The 26,555-nt window shown below is 40.4% G+C and overlaps 1 protein-coding gene across 1 annotated transcript; it reads right to left on the bottom strand.

The window, feature by feature from the left end:
- Nucleotides 1-307: 307 nt before the first annotated feature.
- pepd (peptidase D) lies at nucleotides 308-26,001 on the bottom strand. The gene is made up of 15 exons (XM_036561963.1): nucleotides 25,960-26,001; nucleotides 21,930-22,116; nucleotides 21,397-21,524; nucleotides 20,084-20,147; nucleotides 18,774-18,821; nucleotides 17,791-17,852; nucleotides 17,202-17,246; nucleotides 15,009-15,084; nucleotides 12,154-12,200; nucleotides 7,052-7,120; nucleotides 5,898-5,975; nucleotides 4,163-4,311; nucleotides 2,970-3,154; nucleotides 1,558-1,749; nucleotides 308-1,352 (listed from the first exon to the last, which is right to left on the bottom strand). Exons 1-15 carry the CDS (start codon nucleotides 25,974-25,976, stop codon nucleotides 1,203-1,205), a joined length of 1,497 nt encoding a protein of 498 aa, XP_036417856.1. The 5' UTR covers nucleotides 25,977-26,001; the 3' UTR covers nucleotides 308-1,202.
- Between the last annotated feature and the right edge of the window lie 554 nt (nucleotides 26,002-26,555).

Below are 26,555 nucleotides of genomic sequence, written 5' to 3'. Positions count from 1 at the left end.
GCAGTTTCTGATTGGGAGGAAACTCATGCTAACCTTTACCCTCCCCAGCTTGGTAGCATTATGTGATAGGGGACATCGCAGGTAGGAATTGGACACAACTAAATTTGAGAGAAAAAAAGGGAAAAAAACAAACAAAAAGGAAAAAAGGTAAGCTATAGGAAGCTGTTCCTTGACATATGCAAGAAGTTCCTCATCAAGGAATCTGGAACCTTCAGGACAAAACACCACCTGGTGCATAGAGTTGTAATCAACTTGGCTTAAATTTCATGTGTGATGTACACGCATACAAAATTCCACAGAGCAATACTTAAATGCTAGAAAAGTTTTATTCAAGAAGAGGTTTGGCTACAAGAGCAAAAGTTACCAAAAGAAAAATAACAGAAAAGCTAGCTAATCAAAAGTGATGAAACCATTTTAAAGAACACTGAGTATGCAGGTCAGAGCTACTTCACTTTTCTGTATGTTTATTTTTAATACACTGTTAGAATATTAACAGTGCATGCAAGTGCTAAATTCATGATGTTTTAAAATTTGTTTTAATACATCATGTATCATCTAAACCGCTTATCCTTCTGGGTCGCGGTGGGGTATTTGTTTTAATATTTTAGGCATTTTCAGATTTCAGATCTTTAGAGATCTTTGACAATTTTGATCAATTAGCAAACCACACTGTGTCACAGGCATCCATTGTAAATGGTTCTATGAGTGTAAAAATGGGCATAGCACTGACCAGAGGACAGTTTGAAAAATTCTTGTATTGCTAAAAATAATCACAGAAAATCTTGTTAGCTCAGAGTCTGCAGCCAAAGTGATTTTTAGAGAAATATGGTCATACAGTTTGATTGTACTGTTCCTTATGTCCCGCACGCTGCTCTGTTAATACTATTCGGCTCAATCAGCAAACACATCTTCCCTCAGAGGTGCTGACATTCAATGCCATGTTCACATTTCAGTTCAATTTATGCAAAATTGATGAAAAATGCATACAAATGAAGTGTATGGAATCTTAAAATGGTGCAAATGCATTGGTAATACCAATCAAAATCCATTTAGTTATACAGAATATGATCATGTGTCTTCAGATCATAAACTTCAACCAAAGGCTGATGTCAGGTTTGGAATTCCTTTAAAATTAGCAGAATGAACTGCAGAAGGGAGCTGTAAATCTGCAGAAGATATAAAAGTGGAGCGTTTTTATCGTATTAGAATTTCTGGCTGCTGACGGTGGGGCTGAAGGATTTCTCAGGGTTTCTGTCCGCCATGAAGGCCTCGATCTCCTCCACCGTGCGGGGGACGCAGGTCAGCAGCTCCATGCCATCAGCCGTGACTGCAATGTCGTCTTCAATGCGAACCTGTGAGGACCGACACAAGCCTCTTTTACAGTTCTGTCAAAATGTACATTGTTCCACTACTACTTGTTCCAAACATGCTATAATTAAAAGAGTATTATTATTATTATTATTATTCCATTTTACTATTACACCTATAAAAGCAAGCAGAAATTCCAATAGCGTGTTCTTGTTGTAGCATAATAAAGTATCGCTGTGGTGGTCTCACCCCTCCAGAGCCGCGGAAGCGAGCCAGCACGTCATTGTTGATGAAGCCGCACTGTTCTTCAGAGGCCAGGGCCTTGTCCAGCAGGTGGTTGATGAAATAGATTCCAGGCTCCACCGTCAGGACCATTCGCTCCTGCACCACACGGCCCATTCGCAGGCTCTTCAGCCCTGGCTCATCAATACGCTCAGTACCCTGAGGAAGAGGAGGAAGAGGACGAGACACTGCTGAAACGTAACGTAAACAAACTAAATAGGTGAGCAAATACTGACCAAAATATTGGTCATAAATACGTCATAAACAGAACAGAATGTGTTCCTGACTGTGAGGTCAGTTCACATGCCCATTCCACACTGTATATATAATTTCCAGTTTGTTTTGAGGTGACCTTTGCCTCTAAGGTTACAAGAGGACCCACACCATGCCAGCAAAACGCCCCACACAGCATAACAGACCCACCAGACCCTCTCACTGTACGGGTCAAGCATTCAGGCCTGTACTGTTCTCTCCATGTACGCCACACATGCACTTGTGCAGACCCTGCTGAAGGATGACTCATCTGAACATATTACTCCTCTCCACATCTCTGTAAACCAGTGCTGATGGTTTTTACATCACTGACCTCTCAAATGGTCATTTGTTTTTGTAATGAGGGGTTTGTGCATTGCACCCTATTATAATATCCCTCTATATGTAGGTGTGGACAGTCTGCACTTGTTCTTGCGGCATGGACCTCCTCAGCCACCTGAGGAACAGCTGCTCTTCTGCTTGCCTTCCACATCACATTAATGCACCTCTGACCACAGTATACCGATGCATTTCCCACAGATCTGAACGCAGAGGTCACTGTAGTCACAGTTACTATTGAAACTCCAGCCAGCGGAGCGGTCTTTGTGACTGAAGCCCTAATAATGAACCCTCTTTCAAAGTCACGGATCTGTTCCTCCAGCCATTTTTATCCACAACTGGGGTCAACGGGGCCTGCTCAGCTGACCTGCCGCAGACCATGCAGTACACCTGTCTGGAAGAATCTGCGCTCGTTATGTTTCTCCACTCATGCAGGTATATAAAATGACATAACATTAAATGTGCATCACTTTACCTTGATTTCATACATAGGTCTTAACTTTATACATCGTTTCCAGTGCTTGCAGTTGATATATAGATAAATCAAACCAACAGGAGCAAAAGCAAAGTGAGAAGCCTTTAGAGTTGGAACTACTGACGCTATGCAGCTTATTTGGTCCACTCAGAGTTATATTTCATGCTATTTATCAGACAACATGCATTTATTTGTTCAAAATAAAACTCTTAACATTAGAATAAACAAACAATACACTGAGATTTGATGAGTACTTTGCACGTCACCCCATTACTTTCACAGCATTTGTTCTCTATTTCTGGTTGTAACTGACCTCTGGGTACCCTCCCACATCATGGACGTCAATGCCCAGCAGATGTCCCAGGCCATGGGGCATGAAAACAGCACCCAGGTGAACCTTCATCATGTCGTCCACATTCCCACGCAGGATGCCGACCTTAATCAGCTCCTCCAGGTGAACCCGGTCAGCCAGACGGTGCATATCAGACCATTTTACACCTACACAGCAGGAGATTATTTAGTGAAATCAGTGGTTTTCAAACTAGTGTTGTGTGAATAGTGACGGAAGGGCTTCCTAAAAAGACTCAATTTTAAAATCAAAGAAACATTCATGTTTTACCCCGTGTTCCCTGAGACTTCTGAACAAATTCGTCTTATTTCACTTCATAAAATATGAATGCAAACTCTGCCTTGACAATAAGGCACTAGCATGAAAAAGTGTGGGATGCCACCCCCCCCCTCCCAGAGTTAAATAATTAAAGGGAAAATAATCAGGTTATTCAGTAACTTAACCCTTCCTGTTAAAAGTGCACCTTCCATGAAATCAAGCTTTGATCTTGTTTTGAAATAAAATACCAAATTTTGCTAAAAAAGTATTTTATCTAATTAAAATTTCAAACCTCATAGTTTGTTTCTCCACATTGCTGGTGTACAGTTTGAGCTCACCTGTTGAAGCCCAGGTTGTTTTAACCATTTTCTAGCCCAATCTAATCCACAAAGAGCCGGTGTGGCTGCAGTGTTTCATTCCCAACAAGCAGAAGCGTGTCTCGTGTAACTAATCCAATCCAAACAAGTGGAACCAGGAGTGCTCCTGCTTAACTGTAATGAAAATCTACAGCTACATCAGCTCTTTGTGAATAAGATCAGTGGCCCCTGAACTAAACCTTCATCAGCGGTCAGTTTCTGACCACACTGCTGGATATTTTTTGGGTAGTGGTCCACAATCACCATAGCAGTAACACTGTGTGTAAAAACCCCAGCAACACTGCTGTGCTGTCAACAAATCACCATTTAAATAATATCTGATTGAACTGAGGGGTCCTGTGGTCAGAAATTGACAAAAGATGATCCTGTAGCAACAGATGGGCAGGACTCTGTAACTGTATACTTATATAGTGGACATAAAAGCATATTGCCAATAAGGAGGATGGTGTATGTTTCAGAAATGTTTAAATCTTCCTCAATTTTCCCACCTTATATTGGACGAAAACATCAACGCAAACTCACCTGGTTTGATGGCGGCCAGGACGGCACGGGAGGACTTGAGCACAGCCTCATAAATGGCCTTCTGGTCAGGGGTGAACTTGCCGTTGGCTGGGAAGGAGCAGGTGATGTCGGAGGAGTAGCAGTAATATTCTCCACCCATGTCGAACAGACTAGAAGAAACAGAGTGAAGAGTATGTAGCAAAGTCTTTGCAGTCAGTAACTATGCGAAGTCTGAAACTCACAAACATCACAGAAAGCAGTTGCTCTTCCAGGCCTTTACTGCAGCTGTCTACAGTTCCTGCTTGTTTTATTTACCTTCAGTTTTGCCTTCAGTAAGTGAAAGGTAAGCTCAAATGGACAGAGCTGGGGTGACTGACTTTGAAATTGCGGAACATTTTACTTCTCTGCCTTAAAAAAGTCTTGGGTTGTTTTTATAGTATGGCCCTGATCATCGTCCATATGCACTGTGAAGCGCCATCCAATGGGTTTTAAAGCATTTAGTTCAATCTGAGTAGTTAATATTGCCACATACACTTCAGATTTCATCATACTGCTTCTGTCAGCAGTTACATCAATGAATTCAAGCGAACTAATTCTGTCAGTAGCCATTTATGCCCACAATCGGTTGTAATCCCGACACTATTCACCCAGCTGGATGTAAATACCCTCAAAGTAAAGTTAAAAGTCTCCCTTTTGCTCTCATTCATTATTCCACTGCAACTCCAATATGCTGTGGTTGACAGCTAAAATAACTATCAATATCCAGATATGTATGGACTAGACTACATTTCTGTTCACTTTTTTTAATGGAAGTAAAAAAGATGGGAACACTTTCTATGAATGTTGCATTTGTAAGCATCTATAAACACATTTATAACATGTTATAATGTATTCATAAGGCATTATAAACGTGGTTATAAATATTTTTTTATAAATAATTACACTGGATTACACTTTATAGCCATGTTTATTATACATTATGAATTGTTAATATAATGCATTATAAGTAGTGTTGATAACATGTTATACTGTCAGTGCCAAAGAAGTCAGTCCCAGCTTGGAGAGCGTAAAGTAAAGACAAATACCAAGCTAACGGTGGTGAACATTACCTTTCCCACATTGGGTAAAACACTGATGGCAGCACTAGTTTAAACTCTGACATTTGAAGCCTGTAATGTGCTTTACTGTGAATGTTTTAGTGTTTCAGTAAATCCTTCAGTAAATACTTCAACTTGAAGCCTCACTCTGAACACTGGAGGAGGCTTTAGTACAGTACGCTTCACTTTACTTAGAGCAGACAAATACCACTTATGAGCTCTTATAATTTGTTATGATCAGTACTTATAATGTATTATGTTAACAATTCATAAGGCATAATAAACAGGGCTATAATGTATTCTGCATTTTTATAAATATTTATAGCTATGTTTATAATGTCTTATGAATGCATTATAACATGTTATGAATGTGTTTATAGATGCTTACAAAGGTGACATTCATAGAAAGTGTTACCAAAAAGATTAAAGTAGACAAAGCAACCTTCACTGTTCAAATAGTGTGAAATAATATAAATAATTGTAAAATGTTAATAATTAAGTAACAAAGTACCAAAACTTGAACTAGAATAGAACCATGAAACTATGATTAATCTAGAAATAAGTACTGTTACTGATTAAGTAGCACTGTTCGTAATGAAGTACTGCAAGTCATTTACAGAGAAAACAAATGAAAGGTCACCTTTGTGATTTACACTCACCACATGTCTCCATCCTGGATGGTTTTGTCATTGGGAGCTCCAGCGTGGCCGTAATGCAGAACAGACGAGTTATGTCCACTGAAAGATTTAAGTAATAACAACAACAACAACTATCAAACAAATGCATAGTATACTTATCAAATCTGACCACTCTCTCTCTCTGTTAGGTCAGGATAAAACACTGCACCATCTAATGGCCCATTTCTGGTGGTCTTGAATTCTCACTGATGTACACAGGTGGTTAAACCACTGACCACCCCAACAGACACCTTGCACCCCCTCCCTTAATCAAGGTCCATTTCAAGAGAATTGGTATGGACCTTGTTGGACCATTCCTTGGGAGTGCACAGAGATACCTTTCTGTGTTAGGTGTAGCGGCCAATTGAAAAAAAAAAAATCAATGCGGCCTGTAAATGTGATGCTTATCTAATTGATGAGCTGCTGGGTGCTTCGATTTTATTCAGCACAGGATTTAACTATGGGTTAATGGTAGATCCCCATGATTCAAGTGCCCCATAAAGAAGAAAACAAAGGAAAAAGCCTTTGTCCACACTTTTTTGGATTATTCCCCACATCCTGTTGGGTTTTTGAAGCCCCAGCCACATTTCAGTAACTAGTGGACAGAATTCTCCAGCTTGTCACTGCCTGTCTAGAAGGCAGTCATTCAGAGAAGCAACTAGCAGCAGCATGTGCAGTATTTGAGAACCATCCTGAGATCTTTGAAACAGGTGGGACAAACTAATCCTAAAGCCCAATTCAGACCAGACACAGTAACCGCACTGTCTGATGTGCTGCACTGCACTATGCAGCCCTTCACACCATGGTGATGACACGCATGTGAAATGTGAACATGATACAAAGAGTATTTTTAACATGGTGTGCTAGTAGTTTCCAGATAGATGTAGAAAAAAAATGCAATATTTCTTATAGGATACAAATGAAATTTCATTAATGTTGCTCTTTTTTACCCCTTGAACCTCACATCCTTTTGACCATGTAGCACACTTTCCCATTAGTTTCTATTAACAGTGTATTTTGAGTCATCAAGTGAAAGGAAACTGTTCATAGTAAAGATGTTAAACGTAGAGGAACTTTTAAAAAACTGGAATATTCCTTTAAATGTGGTTGGGGCTAATTTATAGATGATCCCTTACCTTCCGCAGATGCAGGTGTAGGATGTGTGCCGCATTCCCCCGCGGGAGTAACAGTAGTGCCTGAACAGACTGAAACACAAACACACAGTGAAAACGCACAAAATTAGGGATGAATCGATACCGTTACTGATATCAGGTATCGGTCTGATACCATACTCACTTGTACTCATGAAAAATTCACAGGTACCAACATTCCGATACCTGATGATACCGTGCAACATAAGCTGAGTATACACTGCCGCGCTGATGAACAAACGACTCAGGCTAGCAGTAAAAGAGTCTGATCACACTGAGAAGGTGTTACTGACTCTGTGGAGGTTGGACACAAAGCTGTCAGTGACTTTGAACATTCCTCTTTGGCAAATTCCCCGCAAGGAATACACGGTGTGAGTTAAGCCCTTAGTAAAAACAATCACGACTGCTTCCCCAGTATGGATGGAGACATGCAAGCCAGCCGAGCAGAGCCAGAAAAAAAAGTCGACGTTTGCTACCAAAGTCCGTCTATGCTGACTTTACTCTGACTGAGCAGTATTGCGAGGTATAAACAATAATAGTGATTTTTTGTGTAAAACTGACTGTAGACAGACTATTGTCCTACTGTGTAAATCACCACCTGACTTAGCTTAAGTGGACAGTGTTAGCAGTGCTGCTCAGTTTCTCATTCAGTGTGCAGTGTGTTATTTTGAACGATACTGCTTTATTTCAAACTGTTTCAAACTGTATAGAGCGCATTTTACCTTAGCACAGGCTGAGCGAGAGTATGGACATGATGGTCTGTTTGAATGTACAGTGTGAGTCATCAAATAAGAAGATTCCAGAAATCACACAGTATGTCTGGCCTTAGAGGACATTCAACTACAGCTCAACCAGCCAATCAAAAGACTCCAACAAGACGTAGAACTCCACATCAGCATCCGCTCCTGGGACGCTTCAGCCTCTGCTCTGATTCCTGCTGTCACTGAGCTACAGAGACTGTTGGAAGACACAGATGAGGGCAAAACTACAGCTGTACAGAAGTGCTTTTCTGACGTAGAACAAAACCTGCTCTTCTCCACTGCAGCACTGCTCCATCCAAAGTAGCGCTAAATATTATAGCATAGCTAGCTAATGCACTTCATTTAAAATCTGCTATATTTTAGTGATTTAACTTTTAATGTACATCGCACTTATGTACACTAACAACTACCTAATTCTGCGTAGGTTGCTCAGTATGGTATCTACTTCATATTTAAAGATTTTCATGCATTGGTATTTGTCCTACAAATCTCTGGGGGGACTTTGTAAATGCCTCTAGTCTCAATTCAATCCATCGGAAGCTTCTATAAATGCAGTTTCATTATAAAATTAAATGCAGTGGAATCTTTTTAGCTCCATTTGAGTTCTGACACTTCAGCACAAATGACACATTCTTTAAGACTTAATGTGACAGGGATGGAGCATTCGGGAGATTTGCTCCTAAAATATCTGTCAGACATTACTCAGACGCTGCAATCCGCCCCAGAAAAGCTCTTTTTCGCGGTAGAATTCCCAGCTGGTATATTCCGGTATATCTGGAATCCTTGTTTCACCATCAAGGCTCAGGCCGCTAACCTTATATGACTCGGATCAAAGTTTACCACAAATGATAAGACAGGCTCAGATCAAGGGTGACCCAGATAAAGTCCCTCCAGCAAGAGAAGAAAGAAGCTTCTCCCAAATCTCTGAAATGACCAGCATTATTATAGTATAACTATAAATGGTGGGCAACTTTAAATTGGTCACAGACGATGTCTTTGCTCAAAGTCAACGATCTGAATGTTTTTCTTAATTCAGAATTTGATGACAGTGATGTCAAGGCACTGTTCTAGCACCAGCAGTTTATCCTTCACATTTCACCATGCATCACTACCTGTGTCCCTTTGTTTCGCTCCCCCACTTTCACCCTGAGGCCTCTTTTAATGACCACTCAGTCTCCCAGCCAGCTAACCACATACACCGCTGAATTACACTGCATTTTATACAGCAGATGTGTCCTGAAACCTGACTTTAGAATCAACCACTGTTCATAAAAATGCACACCTGATTGCAAAAATGTCAGGCAAGGACACAGATAAGAGAACACTGGGAGACAGAGGCAGAAACCAAGCAAAACAGACCATGTTGATGCTTCAGGTGCGTCTCAAGAAAATGCTACGAGAAGACTGGCTAGATTGGTGGACTAGATCTGTATTACCTGCACATCTCCAGAGTTCAGAACATTCCAGTGCGTGATATTTTATAAAAAACGAATAAACGTGGCTGCCAAAGCTCTTTACTCATACATATAAGCTCAAGTCAGCTTCTCATTCACCAGCTTCTCATTTGAATTTTCCGTTCCACCTTAAATGGGGCTGCAGTTACACTGAAGCGCCTTGAACGTAGAAAGAACTTCGAAGGTTGGCAAATACAAAGCTAACATCAGCATACCTCAATAAATTCAGCAAACTACCTCAATAAATGATCCTTACTCAACAGCTACCTCAAACTTTTGCTTGGAGATGCTTAACTGTTACTGAGCAGTTAATGTGCAGCACAGTTCAGCTAAAATCAGCCATTGGAGCTGCTGACTGCGTCAAACTGGCTGAACTAACGCCGCGTCCCAAACCACACTCTTCTGTACTTTATTTACTAAACTCTATCTATTTGTTTATTTTTTGTATACTATTTAGTGTGCTAGTATGAGGATTGGATTGTGAAAATAATAACGCAGCGGGGAATCTCAGCTGTTTAAATTAACTTTGTTATAACTACAACCACAAATCAAATCAAAATCAAGTCAGTGCACAAGTTAATGTGTCTTAAAAATTTGAAAAGGTTTAAAAGTGTGTGTTACTGCCTTTGCTGGATCAGTTACGGCTTTGTCATCACATTACACACAGCCACAGCACTGCTGAATGAACTTGAAGTTGCTGTACAAAATGACGATAGCGCGACTGTGACGTCAACAGAATGATATCAGTTGCAGAATTCAAGTCAACTCATAATATCCAGTTATAAAATTATCACTGTGGTTCTAGAATGCAATACAGAGCTATTGCTACAACTGGCTATCACTGAATTGTGTTTCATCCATGCGCCTGTCCTCCTTCAGGTCTCCAAGTATTGCTCAGGAATGAACCCGTGCCCATATACTCGACTCTGGAAAGTACTACTGCCCATACCTGGTCTGGGCAATAATGGACAGAATGGATTACAGAATATCCATTAGCAAACCGCTAACTGCTTCCTTTGCCTCACATCTAGGATGCATATGAAGCTGAAAGCATTAATATATTAAATATATTAAAGTCCCTCAGTGACTTTTCAGTCGTCCACTGAGGAAAAAAAAAACAAATGTGGAATCAGAAGAAGAACCAGGAGTGGAGAAGAAGAACCTGAGGGATGCAATCAAAAGAATTCCAGCATGCTGTGGTGCTGGAGATGCAAGTAAGGAGCTCAATGGAGTTGTTACAGAAAAGGCTTCGTGCATCAAAGCCCTGAGGTCAGCCCCAGCAGGTCAGTAATCCATGGCTGTCTGAGCAGGACTTTGCTTTTAACTTCCTCCTTTGTAGTGCCAAGGAGAGCAAAACAAGTCCAGGGCAACTTTTATCTCTGCCCTCCTGACAAGCAGCGATGGGGAGAGAAGCCTTAAGTTTAGAGTTTTCGCTCTGAGAGAAGATCTTGTCAGTAGAAGGCCGTAGTGCTGCTCTGGCTTGGTGATATTAGAAACATACATTTGGAATTATTTTGATATTCAAGTATCTGTAATAGTGTACAGGCAAATACTACAACAACTCAAGAATGTTTCTAAACATAAAATAATAACGAACCTGAGGATTTCATCATCTACGGTACATAATATTATTAAATGATGATGTATGCAAGTGACAAGGCCGAGAACTAATACTGGATGGCCATGAATCATGAAACAGACATGATTCTACAGTGAAAATCCCTGCCTGGGCTCAGCAACACATCTGAAAACCACTATCTATGAACACAGTTCATCACTGCATCCACAAATGCATGCTAAAACTCCACCATGCAAAGAAGAAACCATATACCAAACAGGATCCAGAAACGCCACCGCCTTCTCTGGGCCTGAGCTAAGGTGAAGCAGAAAAGTGGTCCAAAGAATCTCTCACACACACACACATTTTTAAACCACTTATCCTTTTGGGACACAGGGGGTAGCTGGAGCCTATCCCAGCAGTAATTGGGCCAGGAAACACCGTGGACAGGTTGCCAGTCCAACGCAGGGCGGTCCAACATATGAAAATTTGAAATTCTTTTTGGAAATCAAAGTCCATCTCAACTTTTTTGAAATGTGTTGCCGCCATCAAATTCAAAATGGGCATATATTTTTCAAAAACATAATTTTTTTTCAACATTTGACCTGTCTTTGTACTATTTTCCATTTAAATATAGGGTTTAAATGATGACTGACCTCATTGCCTTCTATTGTTATTTACATTTTGCACACCATCCCAACTTTTTTGGAAACAGGGCTGTAGAAGTAGATTCATTTTAAATACTTAATATTTCTAAACCATAACACTTCACTAGGCTTTAGGTTGCAAAGTACTCCCTTTGTTACGCATTACTGCGGATATAGCCATCACTTTACTCTGCTAGCTTGCAATTTAGAAAGTTAAGGCTACACAACTAACAACAACACTACACCACAGTTCTACACCAAAGTCTACAACCAGACAAAGCAATAATTCACAAAACGTATGCATGTTATGTTCAACCTTCATAAAAGTTACACTGAAGATAACCTAGGCAAAGGAACCAAAGGAGAGTGCACCAAGATCGCTTTTCCCCGCTTCGACCACTTTGCATAACACAGGTATGAAGCCCCTATAGAGGTCATGTTAAATATGGTGAGGACCCAGAGTTCCCAGGCATTTTCTCCTGTGTGGATGACGTGACAACAGTTTACCAAGGTGGACAGGAAAACAGCTTTTCACTGTTTTAGGTTTAGCCCTCAGCAGTTGGAGTAGTTAGCCTAGATATGGCGCTTTCACATCCTTTCTGCTGTCTTATAACCTTCACTGCTTATACTGGTTATATGCAGTAGGGTAACCATAACTGACACTCACCTTTCCATTTCATATTCCTTTTGGCTGGGCCTCACATGCTTCATTACCTGTGGAAGACAAACAGACAAACAAATAAATAAATGAATGAATATATAAATAAATGCATGCATAGAGTCAGAGCATCTGATCATTAATGTGACTGAGGCTTTAGAGCAGATCCCACTCGGCTTCTCCAAAACCGGCACTTGGCCAACGGCTAATAAGCACAATCTCGTGGCCAGAAGGTCCTCCAGCGAGCAGGCGGGGGTGAGTGGCACTGAATGGGTCTGGAAATGACAAAACTATTGCCTCCAAATTACACACTACTTTACCCGCCTGGTGAGATAAGAGTCACCCTGTGCCACACAGAGAAAGCCTGACAAGAGAGCAGATTTAAGGAGCAACGAAAGTGTAAGAGAGAAGTAGAAGAGCATAACTGGGCTGTTAACGTGGAGTTTATGTACGATCAGCAGCTGATAGGCAGCTTTTGTTAAGCATAGGGCTTACAGTGGAGAGCCAGGCTAACAACACTTATTTAACATATGGACTAGGGAGGTGCACTTCTGGTGTCTGGTGTGCAACAGCTGCAGTAGTCTTTCCATGCCTCCACCTTTTAGCTAAACAGATTAGACCCTATGAACAAAATGGCAACAAGCTGAATTTCACTGCCATCTGGTGGAGTTCAGGTATCTCATGGTTCTTAAATATGGGAATGTAAAACATTAGAAAGAAGCTGAATTGCTTATCAAATATTCTAATTTAGCGTTCAGTTTTTCAAACTTTTATGACTACTTTGAAAATTTTACATTTTCCATCCCTAGTATCGACTTCATATGGACAATTTGCCCACTGTTATTCAAATATCCACTTTTATTGCAATTCAAATTTTCACATTTTTAAACAAACTATTTGGGAGAAATTGTTGTATCCATTCCCTTCCCTCATCAGCAGCATTCATCTATAGTTGATAATGCTAAAGACATGCCATTAGGCCAACCACAATAGACAAGTTTTATTTTGCGCTGTAATTAGCTCTAATTAAAGTCTGATAAACTGACCCTTTATTCTAAGGTGAAGCTTTCCAGTTATAATCTATGGAGGTGTTAAATACTGGTGTAGAGGCCTTGTTTAAAGATAGAGTTTGAAGAAGCCTGCACTGAACTGTGCTTATAAACAGCTTATAGTCAATACCTAGCCTGTTGGATTGACTCACCAGATTGTCTAAAAGTCCGTGCCCCCATACTTGACCCTAAAAACTACCACTACCATACTAGGTCTGGATAACATGGACAAAAATCATATCACAATATATTTTTTCATCTCATTGGATAATTGTACACTTATGCATTTCTTCAGCATTCAGGATCAAATGTCACATTAGCAGTCAGAGCTATATTAGAACTATCCGCTATCATCCCAGGAAGCCACCGTGTCCCCAGAGTGACCTTGGCAACATCCCTGTTGGATTGAGTCTCACCAGCTTGTCTCCACTGCTCTAGCTCTATGGTAAACCCACCCTCTCTCTGATGCTTCTGCTTTCTCCCACCTCATTTGACCCCTTTTTGCATTCACAGTGCATTAACTGAAGCTGTGCTGTGGTGTCAGGAGCCTCCGCTCTTCTCCAAAATGAATATCCGATAATAGCAGAGGAGGGTGCAGGAGAGGCCGAGGCGTTTGTCTTGATGAGCCGCGGGGAGAAGTGGCAGTTATGAAGACCTACGGCCTTTAATACAAGGTGAGCTTTTATTGGTGAAGACGGGAGCACAAAGAGGACGAGGCCCCTCGGGCCTTTTTTCAAGGTTAGCCAAGCCAAGAGAAAAGTCAGTCCACATCGATTGACTGGGTCACAGAGGTCAATTTCCAATGGAAATAGATTTCTCAATGGAATAGTTAAGACAAACTTAGACATAAAGAAAAAAAGAGACAATTTTCCCCATTTACCCTAATTAGAGCTAAATCAGTCAAGACATGTTTGGTGTCTGAATTTTGCTTCTTTAGTTTTGCACTGGAGCTACAAGGCTAACGTAACTAACAAATTATGGAAGCTTACACCGACCAATAGGCATCATGTGACTGCAAGCCTAAATCATCAAACACTTGACTCAAACTATGTGGAAAAAAAAATTAGATAAGTCCTGTTATCAGCTAGTTAGGTTAGAAAGAATTGGTATCTGTACTCTATTGTATTGTCTGATACTTGAAGATCAGGTGTCGGTATTGGTGTAGGAGAGCAAAAAGTGGTATCGGCTTTCAAATTATGTACGTAAGAAGATATAGGGGAAGTAAAAGGGAAGGGATGGGAAGAAAAAGCAAAAGAAAAGACAAAGGAAAGGAAAGGGAAAGGAAAAAAGAGGACAAGAAACAGAAAGGAGCATGAAAAGGATAAGGGGAAAAAAGATAGAGGGAAAGAAAAAGGAAAGGAAAATAAAGGAAAATGAAAAGGATAAAGGGGAAAAAAAGGAAAGAAAAAGGAAAACCTGAGAAAAAAACAAAATGAAAAAAGATATGGATGTGTTCCAAATGGAGAGGAAGGGAAGCCAATAATTCAGCTCATGCGAGTAGTCTGAAGCCCCCAGATGTAAAACAGTGTGTTAAATGTGTCACTCTTTAAAATGCACGGCACTGACAGCCCTGCAGAAAGTGGTAGGAGTGACCGACAGCCGAGCCGGAGCATTAAAATCTCACTTCTTATCGTGGTGAGAGGGCTCTAAATATTGTGTGCTGGAAAATGTAGAGCGTCATGCAACACCCAGACCACCTCGCTGTAATAATGAGTGTTTGTGGATCCCCTGCCAGGCCAAATAACCTTCAACACACACACACACACACACACACACACACACACACACACACACACACACACACACTCTTTTTACCTCTTTATGAGCTTCACTGGAAATGCGGTTAGTGTAGCGCAGAACCTCCAACTCCATGTCCGTCTTAAGCAAACGACTATAGAGACACACACAGGCAATGTTAGATATACAGTATTTCATAATCATATATTAAATGTTATGAAGGTCTGAGGAGTAGAAAAGGATATGAAACTGTCAGTAACTCTAAACATGAGACCAGCAATGAAACAGACAAAATTTCCTAACTGCTGTCCAGTTTAAAATAAATAAATAAATAAATAAAAAAATCAAAGGAAAAGGAGGGAAGGGGAATGAGAAAAAGAAAGGAAAAAGAAAAGAAAATAATAAGGGAAGGATAAGGGAAAAAAGGAAAGGGAAGAAAAAGAAAAAAGGAAAGAAAAAGAATAGGATAAGGAAAGGAAATAAAACAGGAAGATGAACGGAAGATGAAAAGGATGAAGAGGAAAAAAAGAGAAAAAGAAAAAGGGAAAAAGAAAAAGGGAAAAGGAAAAGGACAAGGGAAGAAAAGGGAAAGGAAAAGAGAGAAAAAGAAACCGAAAGGAACATGAAAAAGATAAAGCAGAAAAGATCAAGGGAAAGCAAAAGAAAAGGAAAATGAAAAGGATACGTTGAAATTATATAGAGAAAGGAAAAGGAAAGGGAAGAAAAGGGAAATGAACAGCAAAGGAAGGAAAAGGTCAGGAAAGGAAAAGAGAAAGGGAAATGAAAAGAAAAAGGAAAAATGGAAAGGAAAAGGATAAAGAAAAGGGAGTGAGTGAGTGATGGAGGAGGAGTTATGCCCCCCCCCCAGACTGATCAGAAAATAACACTGATCGCTGTGACAGACAATACGACCCATCAGCATCTCAGATGAAAGAACTTCTGCCTCTGACGGTTCGCCAAGAAACAGTGATAAGCGCCGTCCATTTCATCTCTTATCAAAGCTTTAAACAGGCCTGAGAAACTTCGTCTGATTCATTTCCAAACATCTTCTGATTTTGTTAATTGGACTTTTATCCAGAGAGATAACAGTTACAATATCCTTTGAGACAACCTGTCAATCATCAGCGGGCTTCATTTAAAACCACACAAATGTAAAAAGATAAAAGTGGCCCAGCAAAAAAGATCAGTGAGTGATGCATTTATGACTAACTTAATTATTTATAATATCAAATACAACCACTGTCCACTTTATTAGAAACCCCACCTCATAGGTCCAATATATAGGTGTATAATTACAGACTGTAGCCGTTTTGTTGCTGCACCGTTTCTCAGCCCTCTTCATGACAGGTCAGTTTCTGACCACAGGGTCACTGCTGTCCAGATAATTTTAAGGTGGTGCACCAGTATTTACCAAGCTGGAAATATCCAGCCAAGAGCACCTCTGAGGTCAGAAAGTGACCATTGTTGAAGGTCTTTAGGATGGCTAAGGCAAAACATGTTGTGGAGTGGTCACTACAGTGGCAGTGGAGATGCTCAGTGATCAGTAGCCACGTTTACATGCAGCCTTATAATCCATTAATAATCCAACTAATAGCTCAATCAGAATAGGATACGTCCATGTAAACACCTCAGTTGGAGTAGTCTAGTCCAATCGAGGCCATTCGGAATACAGTCTCTATCCGACTGATCGAGGTGGGTAATCCTGTAAATAATCCGTTAAATAGGAGAATAATAACCCTGTAAACGCCTGTATCTGATTACATTCCCTATCGGAAAGTTTAAGTCCGTTCTGATCATGTTCGTCACGTCATAGTGAAAGTTTATACCGTTCAACATGGCGGAGCAGAAACTGGTCTGCAGAGGAGACGAAGTTTATGCTCTGATCTTTAAAAGACGGCGGTGGGACGGACGTCCAGCTTATGTGTCTCAGAACTGACATCATTTTATAGTGATTAAAAACACAAGCGCTGCTCACTGCTGCTCGTCTCACTCTGACTGGACTCACATGAAGCTGGTTGTCATGGTAACATCTACACTAAGTGGTACTCTACACATGCAAGTCATTTTGGATCGGATTACTTGCAGAGTGAATCTAAATGGAAATTTTCATCAGATTGTTGAGCAGAGAGACCACAAACACCTCAGTCTTCATCTATATTCGGAACGTGTTCAATCAGATTGGTAAAAATCTTTGCATGTAAACACAGCCAGTGAGGGGGTTCTGGACTGAAGCACTATAACAGAACAACAGTGTGTTTGAAGGTATCTTACCATTCCACGATTACAGGGTGCAGGAAGGAGTTGTTCACTTGGAAGCTACAACAGAAAAAGTTTATTTAAAGATCACACAATATCACAAACATATTTTCTGACCAGTCTTATTTTCATATTTTCTTTCTTTTTATCCTTTTAAGGATTAAACCAGCTGTTTTTGCTGCCAAGCCTAAGGACATATCACAGGTATATGCAAATAAGCTCTGTTCTGATTGGCTGCTGTGTATCGTGCCATACTTAAAAAGCAGTCCGCGCTGAAACACTACTTGTAAGGTTTTGGGTGAGTGGGCGGAGCTTAACTGCTGTAAGCTGAATGGGTGTATATGTAAATGTGCTGAATGAGCTGTTTTTGTAGCGCAGTTTCCGTTTATGGACTGTACAGACGGGACAGTGAGTGGTATGTTTATGTCCTGTCCTCAGTGAGTCGATGAAAGGGCAGGACTGGATGTGTTCATCAGTTTGTGTGATCATTACTTTTCTCTCATCTGTTTATTTGAACACTGGCAGCGAGTCAGTGTTGAGTATGAATAACATACAGTAAAGAACATTAATTACAGCTGACCAGAAGAAAATGACCGAAACTCACCGGCTGATTCCTTCAAAGGACGCTTCACGAGTGACACTGCCACTGTCTGTATTCACACCTCTCTGAGAGAGAGAGAGAGAGAGAGAGAGAGAGAGAGAGAGAGAGAGAGAGAGAGAGAGAGAGAGAGAGAGATCAGCAAACTCACTAGTTACATTTAGGGCATCATATGCCTTCAAAGAGGGGACAATTATTTATTATCACCCACTACTAATTCTTCAGTGATAGTCAGTTATTCACCAGCTTCTTGTTCGAATTTTCCTGGTCCACCTTAAATGGAGCAGCAGTTACATTCTGGCACTTCAGGTGTCAGAACTGCTGGACTGTGGAACAGGAAATATAGCTAGCTAGCTACCAAGACATCAGCATACTATTAGTGATTTTTATGCTTGTTATGAAGAAAAGGACCATAAAACATCGAAACGACATTAAGATAATATGAAGTTGATCGTAATTTTTTAACAGAGAAAATTCTCACATTTGTGGGTTTCTTTGGTCTTTTGTTCGACATCCTGCCAGTTTTTACTTTTTTCCCCTCATAACACTCTGTTTAGAGCATGTCTCTGAAAAAACTCTGTTTGAAGGGCCGTGTAGCCCTAACACTTCACCCTACCCCTCTGTCTCCACAAGAATCAGGACACCCCTCCCCTAAACAAGAACGCGGGCTAAGGGCCAAGTGGTAGGGGCGAAAGGGGGAAAAGGGATTGGGCCTAACACAATGTGGTTTCTGACACTGTAATACATACATACATGTTTTCTATTGTAATATAGTTAGCTCGTTAGCTTCATTAGCCCCGTAGCTCCAGTGCAAAACTAAAGATGCAAACTTCAGACACCAACACGTCTTGTTGGATCTACATTTAGAGTGAGGGGGTAAAATTAACTAAATATCTTTTGCCGAATTACTCTTTAAAAAAGTTTTTGAAGGAGAAAACTCACTTCATGTCAGTCTTGTTCTATAAAAGTGACATAAAAGAGTGTCTTACCAGTGTGAGGAGGACCGATGGCTTCAGGTTGGTCAGGACTTCAGCGATCTGCAAACAAAACATAAGTTACAGAAAGAGAAAAGCTTCAACACTGTAAAACAAGCACAGCGGATCCCACTGCTGCTCTTATTCCTCTACTTTAATCCTCACGTTCCTCCTAGTTCATGCAAACACTTCTGTGGATTTGTGGAACCGATTTCTGGCCAACCTGATGAAGCGGTCATCAGATTCAGAGCTGTTCAGCTTTTACTTCATGTGCATGCAATCCTCTGAGCACGTTCAGCTGTCTAACGAAGTTGGGTTAGCAGCACTTCAAAAAGATGCAGCAGCACTTCACAGGACTCTGAGGAAGCCTGTGCTTGCTCTCGCCCTCCTAGCGCTGCTGGTATCGTGCGACTGGGGGAGTCCTAACTAGCGGGTGGAATTGGACACATTTAAATTAGGGAGATAATTGGGGGAAAAATCCAAATAAATAAATAAATAAAAATGAGAAATTTGCAGAGCATCAGCGTCGCCGCCGGACACTGCAAGTCAATGTGCGGTGACCTTGTATGTTCGAAGCAAAGTCAGAGAGAGAACATTAAGAGACTGCTGCGGATGGGTCAACCACCAATCAGGATACAGCAGGATGTTTCCAAATACTAAGGGTTTACATTCAGGTTCACTTTGTGAGTGTACGGTGGTTAATTGATGATCATCTTCCTGACTTAGCAAACACACAGGAATTTAGAGTTAACCGACCTTTATAGACTCAGCACTCTGCGTTGAAACATCACCCATGAAGCTTAATAACCCCATTATTTTTCAAGAGCCAAGCCAAGAACTGATGCCTTCAATTGCAAAAGGAGTGCAAATATCCACCCTGGAGGCACATCAGGTTACCAGCTAAACTGAAATGCAGGAACTAAGCAGGTGTTTTAGCAACTGTCTGGAAGACTCCATTTGTAAACAATTCTCACTGCAGAATGGTGAATCAGATTGTGCCGAGACGGCTTTATATCCCATTCCAGATTAATGAGCTGCAAATGTTGCTTCTCTGAGGTCATGGCTGACGTCCTTCTTGGCATGATGTAGATACACACCTGAGCGCTCCAGAACACCAAACTACCAAAATGTTTTGCTTTTATAGAGATAGTTACACTTGGTGATCAATTTTGTCTATTTGATTAGTAGCACCTGGATTAATGACTGGAATTAGGAAGGGTGTGCTTACTCCCCCCCACCTACTTTCTGAATGTTGGTTTACTTTGGGGGGAAAAGTAACTGCATAAAATAAAATCTGTTGTGTTTATGGTGTCGGTCCAACTCACGTCGCAGGTGTAGTGCACCTCTTCCACTGCGTACTTCTCCTTGAAGTGTTCTCTTGGGTAGATCCTGCAGAAACAGATGGACAAAGGCTGCATTTTGTTGTTTGTTTTGGAAGTAAGATCACAGATAGAAATCATTGTTACTATTCATATTTGCCATACAAACTAATTTGAAGCATTTTAAGCTACACTATTTAAGATTCTGGGGATTTGGAGACCTCTCTGGTGGAACTGTGTAATAGCACTCAACGCTGGAACATTTCCCCTTTGCCAAGCCAATGAACTGGATGATTGCGAGCAGGTTGAAAGAGAATTAAAGGACGACTCAGTCAAAACTTGGTGAAGGATGAGTCTTGTGAGGATTTAGAGCCCCAAACATCAAGCCAGACCTTCTTTTTGAGTCTGTGCATTTGTGACGTTAATACGTAAAGACACATGACACCATATTTAAGTATGTCCGCATTCAGTAATGCTACTCATTTTAATAAACAAACAAACACTGCAGCTTTACACATAGGTCTTTCAATTATAATGTTTAAGATCATGAAAAATCCACATAATCAGCAATTTCCATTCTTTTGACTGGTTATATTACATTATAATCACACTATATAAATTTTTCCATCCTCTAATTTTGACTGTCCCAGGGTCCCAGGCACTGAAGTAGATATTTCAGCAACAGTTGAAATCACAGTGATCTTAAGTGGAAGCTTATTCTTTGTCAAATAAAAGAATATAAAAGTTCGGTTGAGTTGTGGTTGTAGTATAAGGTCATCTTTAATTTGGCCATAAAACTGCAGTTAGTTCTGTAATAAGGAACTGAATTATGAATGTCACAGACTTTACTGTCTGAGGCCACATAGCTAAGCCTGATGTCGTCTTCTCTGAAGCCATTTCTCCTCTTACAAGACTCCAAACTGTTTTGTCTGAAATATCTGAAGCTGGACACTGTGGTGTGGGAGGTCATAAAATGTATGGTATAGAATATGGTGGCTTTTTGTACAGGCATGATATCTGCCTGCAGCACCAAGAGCTTTCAATCAGTCCAGCTGATTCAGTACAGTGTGTTACTGCAGGACATCACTCAACATGTTTAAAAGTTATGCTCCCTTGTGGGAACACAGGCGTCCCGTTATAGAATATATATGAAATACATCAAAAAATGACCAACAAACTGGCAGTAAGTGGAGCTGCTGAACACCAGCTGGGGCTTAAAGACCTCTGTATGTGTATGTAAGAAAGCAGTACTTAAAGAGAACGAGTGATATGTCCTTCTCTTTGCGAGTGTGTGGACAGTGTGTGTGTGTGGGACTCACTCTCCCATCCATGTAGCGTAGCTCTCGGGCAGTTTAGGGACGAAGAGGAAGGCTTTGCCGGTGTCCACATCAACAGCTCCATAGCAGTCAGCCTCGGTCACTCCAAAGGTCCAGTGGAAGAAGGACTCCTGCACGAGATGAGAGACGGGAGTCATACACATATTCACACACTGCTGGATTGACCTCATGTCGCAGTACTGGCCATTCAGGCTTTCGTCAGATTATAAGCCATTTTCCTATCATATGCAATTATACCCCCCCCCTCCAATCCATAACCTCAAATCACTGACCATCAGTCTGTGTTATCAGTACATCAAATTAGAGATGCTACTGGAGCTGATTAATCATTAATAAACAAATAGACAAAGTATCAGAGAAACAGATGGACTACAGTCTGTAACTGTAGAACTACAAAGTGCACCTATATAGTAAGTGGAGCTGATAAAATGGACAATGAGCGTAGAAATGAGGTGTTCCTAATAAAGTGCTCAGTGAGTGTATGCTGAGACACATGACACAGGGTGTTACTCCACCTGTCTGAAGACGACGTCAGTGTCAGTGCAGTATCTTTGCTTCTGCTCTCCTCCCTGAAGCAGCACCAGTGATTTGGGCTGAAGTCCCTGTTTGGCCCGCAGACCCTCACACAGACGCCGCCGGTTCTCCGCAAACAGAGCAGCCGACACTCGCAGAGTGTCGTTCCCCAACCAGTACACTGCTTTTCTGCAATACACGTTCACAAAGAAGTTCGAAAGAAATGAATGTTTCACTTAAAAAACAATATGAAAGCTTCATTTAATTGAAGGCTTATTAAAACGCGTGTCCTCTTCAACTTTGCAGATTTCAAATCATCAGTATGAAGCTAAATAAAAAAGCTTTTAGAACTACAATAACAGTAACATTCACCAAGTTTTGCATTTCAAAAGTGGTGATAAAATTAATTATTAGGTTGGTCTGCCATTATTACTTAATTACTAATACATAACTAATACATGGGCGGCACGGTGGCGCAGTCGCCTCACAGCAAGAAGGGCCTGGGTTCGATTCCCGGCCGGGTGACCAGGGTCATTTCTGTGTGGGGTTTGCCTGTTCTCCCCGTGTCTGTGTGGGTTTCCTCCGGGTACTCCGGTTTCCTCCCACAGTCCAAAAACATGCTAAAATTGCCCCTAGGTGTGAGTGTGTGTGAATGTGTATGTCTATCTGTCTGCCCTGTGATGGACTAGCGACCTGTCCAGGGTGTATCCTGCCTTCCGCCCAATGACAGCTGGGATAGGCTCCAGCACCCCACTGCGACCCAGAAGGATAAGCGGCTTAGATAATGTATAACTAATAACATACGTATAACATTTTTAGCAGAAATAGTGTAAAACTTCAGGGGAGAGCAATGTGGCAAAAATATTTCATTGAAATACGTCGCAACATTCATAATTAATAAGATATGAATCACAGCGTTCAGTTTTTCCTAGGTATGATGAGCAGGAACAGAGCAAAAACTGGCATATAAAAAAAATACATAAAAAAATACAAGTATAATGATTTTTCATGTACTGCACTGCACTAAATTCAATTAAACAAGACTTATTATACTCTCTCTGTGATGAAACCTGCAGTTGGGGAATTTTTACTATAGAACTTTTAACAATATCCATGACATAATAATAGGGGTTGAACAGTTCACTGGTTGAAAAATGAACAGGTTGTATCATGGCAGCTGCACACCCATCAAAAAAAGAGCCAGTCAGCTTGTGTGTAAAGGCTGAAGCTTTAACAGACTGTACTGAGCTGTTAATGTGGCTTTCAGTTTGGGGTTAATAGGTCTCTCCCCATTCAAAGAGATAAGATCCTGCTCTCATACGACTGGAAAGAACTGACCGGGGAGCGTTGCCAGGATCCTCGCTGAGTAAGCAGACTTCTCTACATGGACTTTGCAACAATACACTCAGGAAAGCATATGGTGACATAATACATCACTGACTGCCAGCATCAGTCAGCAATTATTCCACTTTAAAACAAAGAATATTCTCAATCAAGAACAAGCAGCCTGTGTTTGGCATCACAGGGGTCCCAGCATCAGCTATACTACAAAACCAGTCACCTAAACTGGGGCCAACACCGATACTGAATATTAACAATCCATGATACCAATAACTGATGTTTGGGGCCGATGTTCATTTACCATAAATGTGATGTTTGTAGTGTGAAAATTTACAAGAATGCACAGCTTGCATTAAATAAACATGTTTAATATGAGAACGTAAGTGCTTTGAGCTTTAGACAGTAAAAATAGTAGCTTAAACCATTTTACTGTTATCTCTGCATAGATAAATATAAATAATGTAAATGTGTCTCATAAAATACTAAATACCTTTTAATCATCTGTTGCTTTTCATAATTATGTACATATAAGAGGCATGAAGTCAATGATGTTTGTAAGGAGCTCAAAAAGTTAAAATTCAAAAATTATACAAATAATTATATTTACACAATTTTTACAGTTTTTCACAGTTGTGTAGTGTGAGTGACCGAGTGTTGAAAGGCCACATATCATGGACGGAGCTTGCCTTTTCAGTATATGGGTGCAGGAGAGGAAGCCTAGATACAGGCTGAAAAAGTATTAAGCAAACACTAACTAAATAAACAGAACCCCAGTAAATAAAACACAGTAAAGATCTGAACAACTGGAAAAAATGCTGAATATCGGCTCCGTTTATCGGTCAGGCCGATAATCGGTCGACCCCTAACTACAACCATGCAAACTTGTTCTAAATCGTAGTCATCACACAAGTACAATGAGACACATTAATGCAGGAGATTCATTAATTCGGCCCACTTGAAGATGCACTTGCACATGTCAGCAAAACGGCTGCTTTAGAAAAGGGAAGAGAAGCTCATGACCGCCACATTACTGTCATGCAACTCTGTGTTACTGATCACGTACGCTGGGTTTAGGATAACATACTAATGAAAATCCTGCTCTCATGATTTCACCAGACCTGCGGTGAACTTCCTCAGGTGGTCTGCAGGTCAGCACTGCTGGAACTGACCACTTTATGCTGATCTGAGACCCACTGAGCTCACTTCCCTTCTAAAAGTTTCACATTAGGATGTGCAAGAAAAAATGTTTCTTGCACTCTAATTAGAGTGCTGCATTTTTACTGCCTTAAATCAGATAATTATCTCAGACAGACTGTCGCACAAGTGGGAGAGAAGCTCAGCACTGATAAAATATCATTGGATCATAAAGTGGCATAACATTACCAATATGAGCAAAGTTTAAACCCTCACAGAAACCTCAGTCCTCAAGGTATGACCTTTGAAAGGCCAAAGATCAAGAAGTGAAGTAACGGCAGGAGAAATGTATGCAGAGTCAGCACAGGCAGCTATAAAGAGCGTTAGATAAAGTAAAAGAATGACATAAAAATGTTTTAAATTAGTCATAATTCAGTTACATTTTGCAGGAAGCATCCAAATTCAAAATTCCTGCATGATGAAATGGTTAACATGTCAAAAAAGTCATTCAGAGTGGTTTGGTGTGAAAAGCTCTGTTTTAGAGAAACTTACAGAGTCAGAACTGTTCACAGTGGTGGTGATAGGAACCAGACGTCCAACTCTAAAAGCTCCCTCACAGAAAGTTCCTACATGAAATGGTTATAAAAGCACTGTCTGATGTCTGAGACACAGTTTTATAATAAAGTTTTTGGTCTTAAAGATTTTTAATCAGTTTATTTTAATCCATTCACGGTGGAAGGATACAAGAAGAGTGGTATAGGCAAAATAGCCCCCAAAGGAAACTTGTTTTTTCCCCCATTTAGACCACTATTTTGCCATTATGATTATTATTATTATTATTATTATTATTATTACTACTACTACTACATATAAAAACTCAGAAGACTCGTGTAGGTTCACTGGTGGTTCTGGGCAGTAAATAAAATGTCTATATTAGTGTTGTAGACATGGTGACCCCTGGTTCCTATCAGTCAGTAAGTTTCTCTACAATGAACCATTTCATATCAAACCACTCTGAATGACTTTGTTTACATCTCAACAATCGAATTATGCACTTTGAGAAAAATATAAAATTCCCCTTTAAGAATGACGACCAGCTCATACATTTAAAGCATTTTAGCTTAAAAGTCATTCGACAAAATGACGATTACGTACCATTAAAGACGTTTTCAAGCTAAAGTATAATCTGAAAACACTGAATATACTTCTGCGTTCACCTGCAGACAGTATGTAAGAACACGAAGCTTAAGCCAGCTTCTTATTTGTCAGCTTCTTGTTCGAACTTTCCCGGTCCACCTTAAATAGTGCAGCAGGGACATTCTAGCGCATCAAGCTGAGATACCAGAATGTAACCGCTGCACTATTTAAGGTGGAACGGAAAATTCGAACAAGAAGCTGGCGAATAGGAAGCCAACTTCCTATAAAACAAAACTGCTATATGAGTAAAAGCCCGCTTGGAATAACAAACAAAAAAAAAGCTGAAAAGACTGAAGTTACAGGCTTTTATAATTTGACTTCTATAAAATAACTCCTACAGAGTGCAGAAAACACGCTCACCCCTCTGCTGCAGCCATCGCTCTCAGCTGAGGGACGCGATCACGTGTTTTTATCAGCTGAGCCGGGCCGCGCTGCCACGTCATCACCGACGCATTATGGGAAATGTAGTCCAACAAGGCCGAACGGTTTAGCGCGAATTCAGCAAAAGCTGGAAACGTTTCAGTAAACGCTACAGGGGATCCTCGTGCAAGTTGTCTTTATATTAACACATTTTGTGTTGCATGAGCTGCACTAAGCTGCTGAACAGTATTTTTTGCAAATAATTTAAACAATAACAGAAAGAGAATAGGATACAGCAAATCTCAACATTCACCCTTTCTAGTGGACTTTCTTTGTGAGACATCAGGCAGAAAAAAAAAGACAAAAAAGAACAAAAAAAATTCCATTTTTTTTTTTTAGGATTCAAATAAAATTAAAAAGCTTAAGCACAACAATAGTTTTATAAAAGGTCTTGTTTTGCTGCAGGCACCAATTCACTAATGTAGATATGTAATTATGTATCTGTGTGTACAAAGGTCACATATGAAGGTCTGATAAATTTCATCTTATGTATATAAAATGTAGATATTACTGTGATCAAGTTTATTATAAAGCAC

The sequence above is a fragment of the Colossoma macropomum genome, unplaced genomic scaffold (assembly GCF_904425465.1).
Source record: "Colossoma macropomum unplaced genomic scaffold, Colossoma_macropomum, whole genome shotgun sequence".
NCBI classification, from domain to species: Eukaryota; Metazoa; Chordata; class Actinopteri; order Characiformes; family Serrasalmidae; genus Colossoma; species Colossoma macropomum.
Note: the sequence above shows the minus strand (reverse complement) of the source record. Positions and strands in the feature narration are given on the sequence as shown.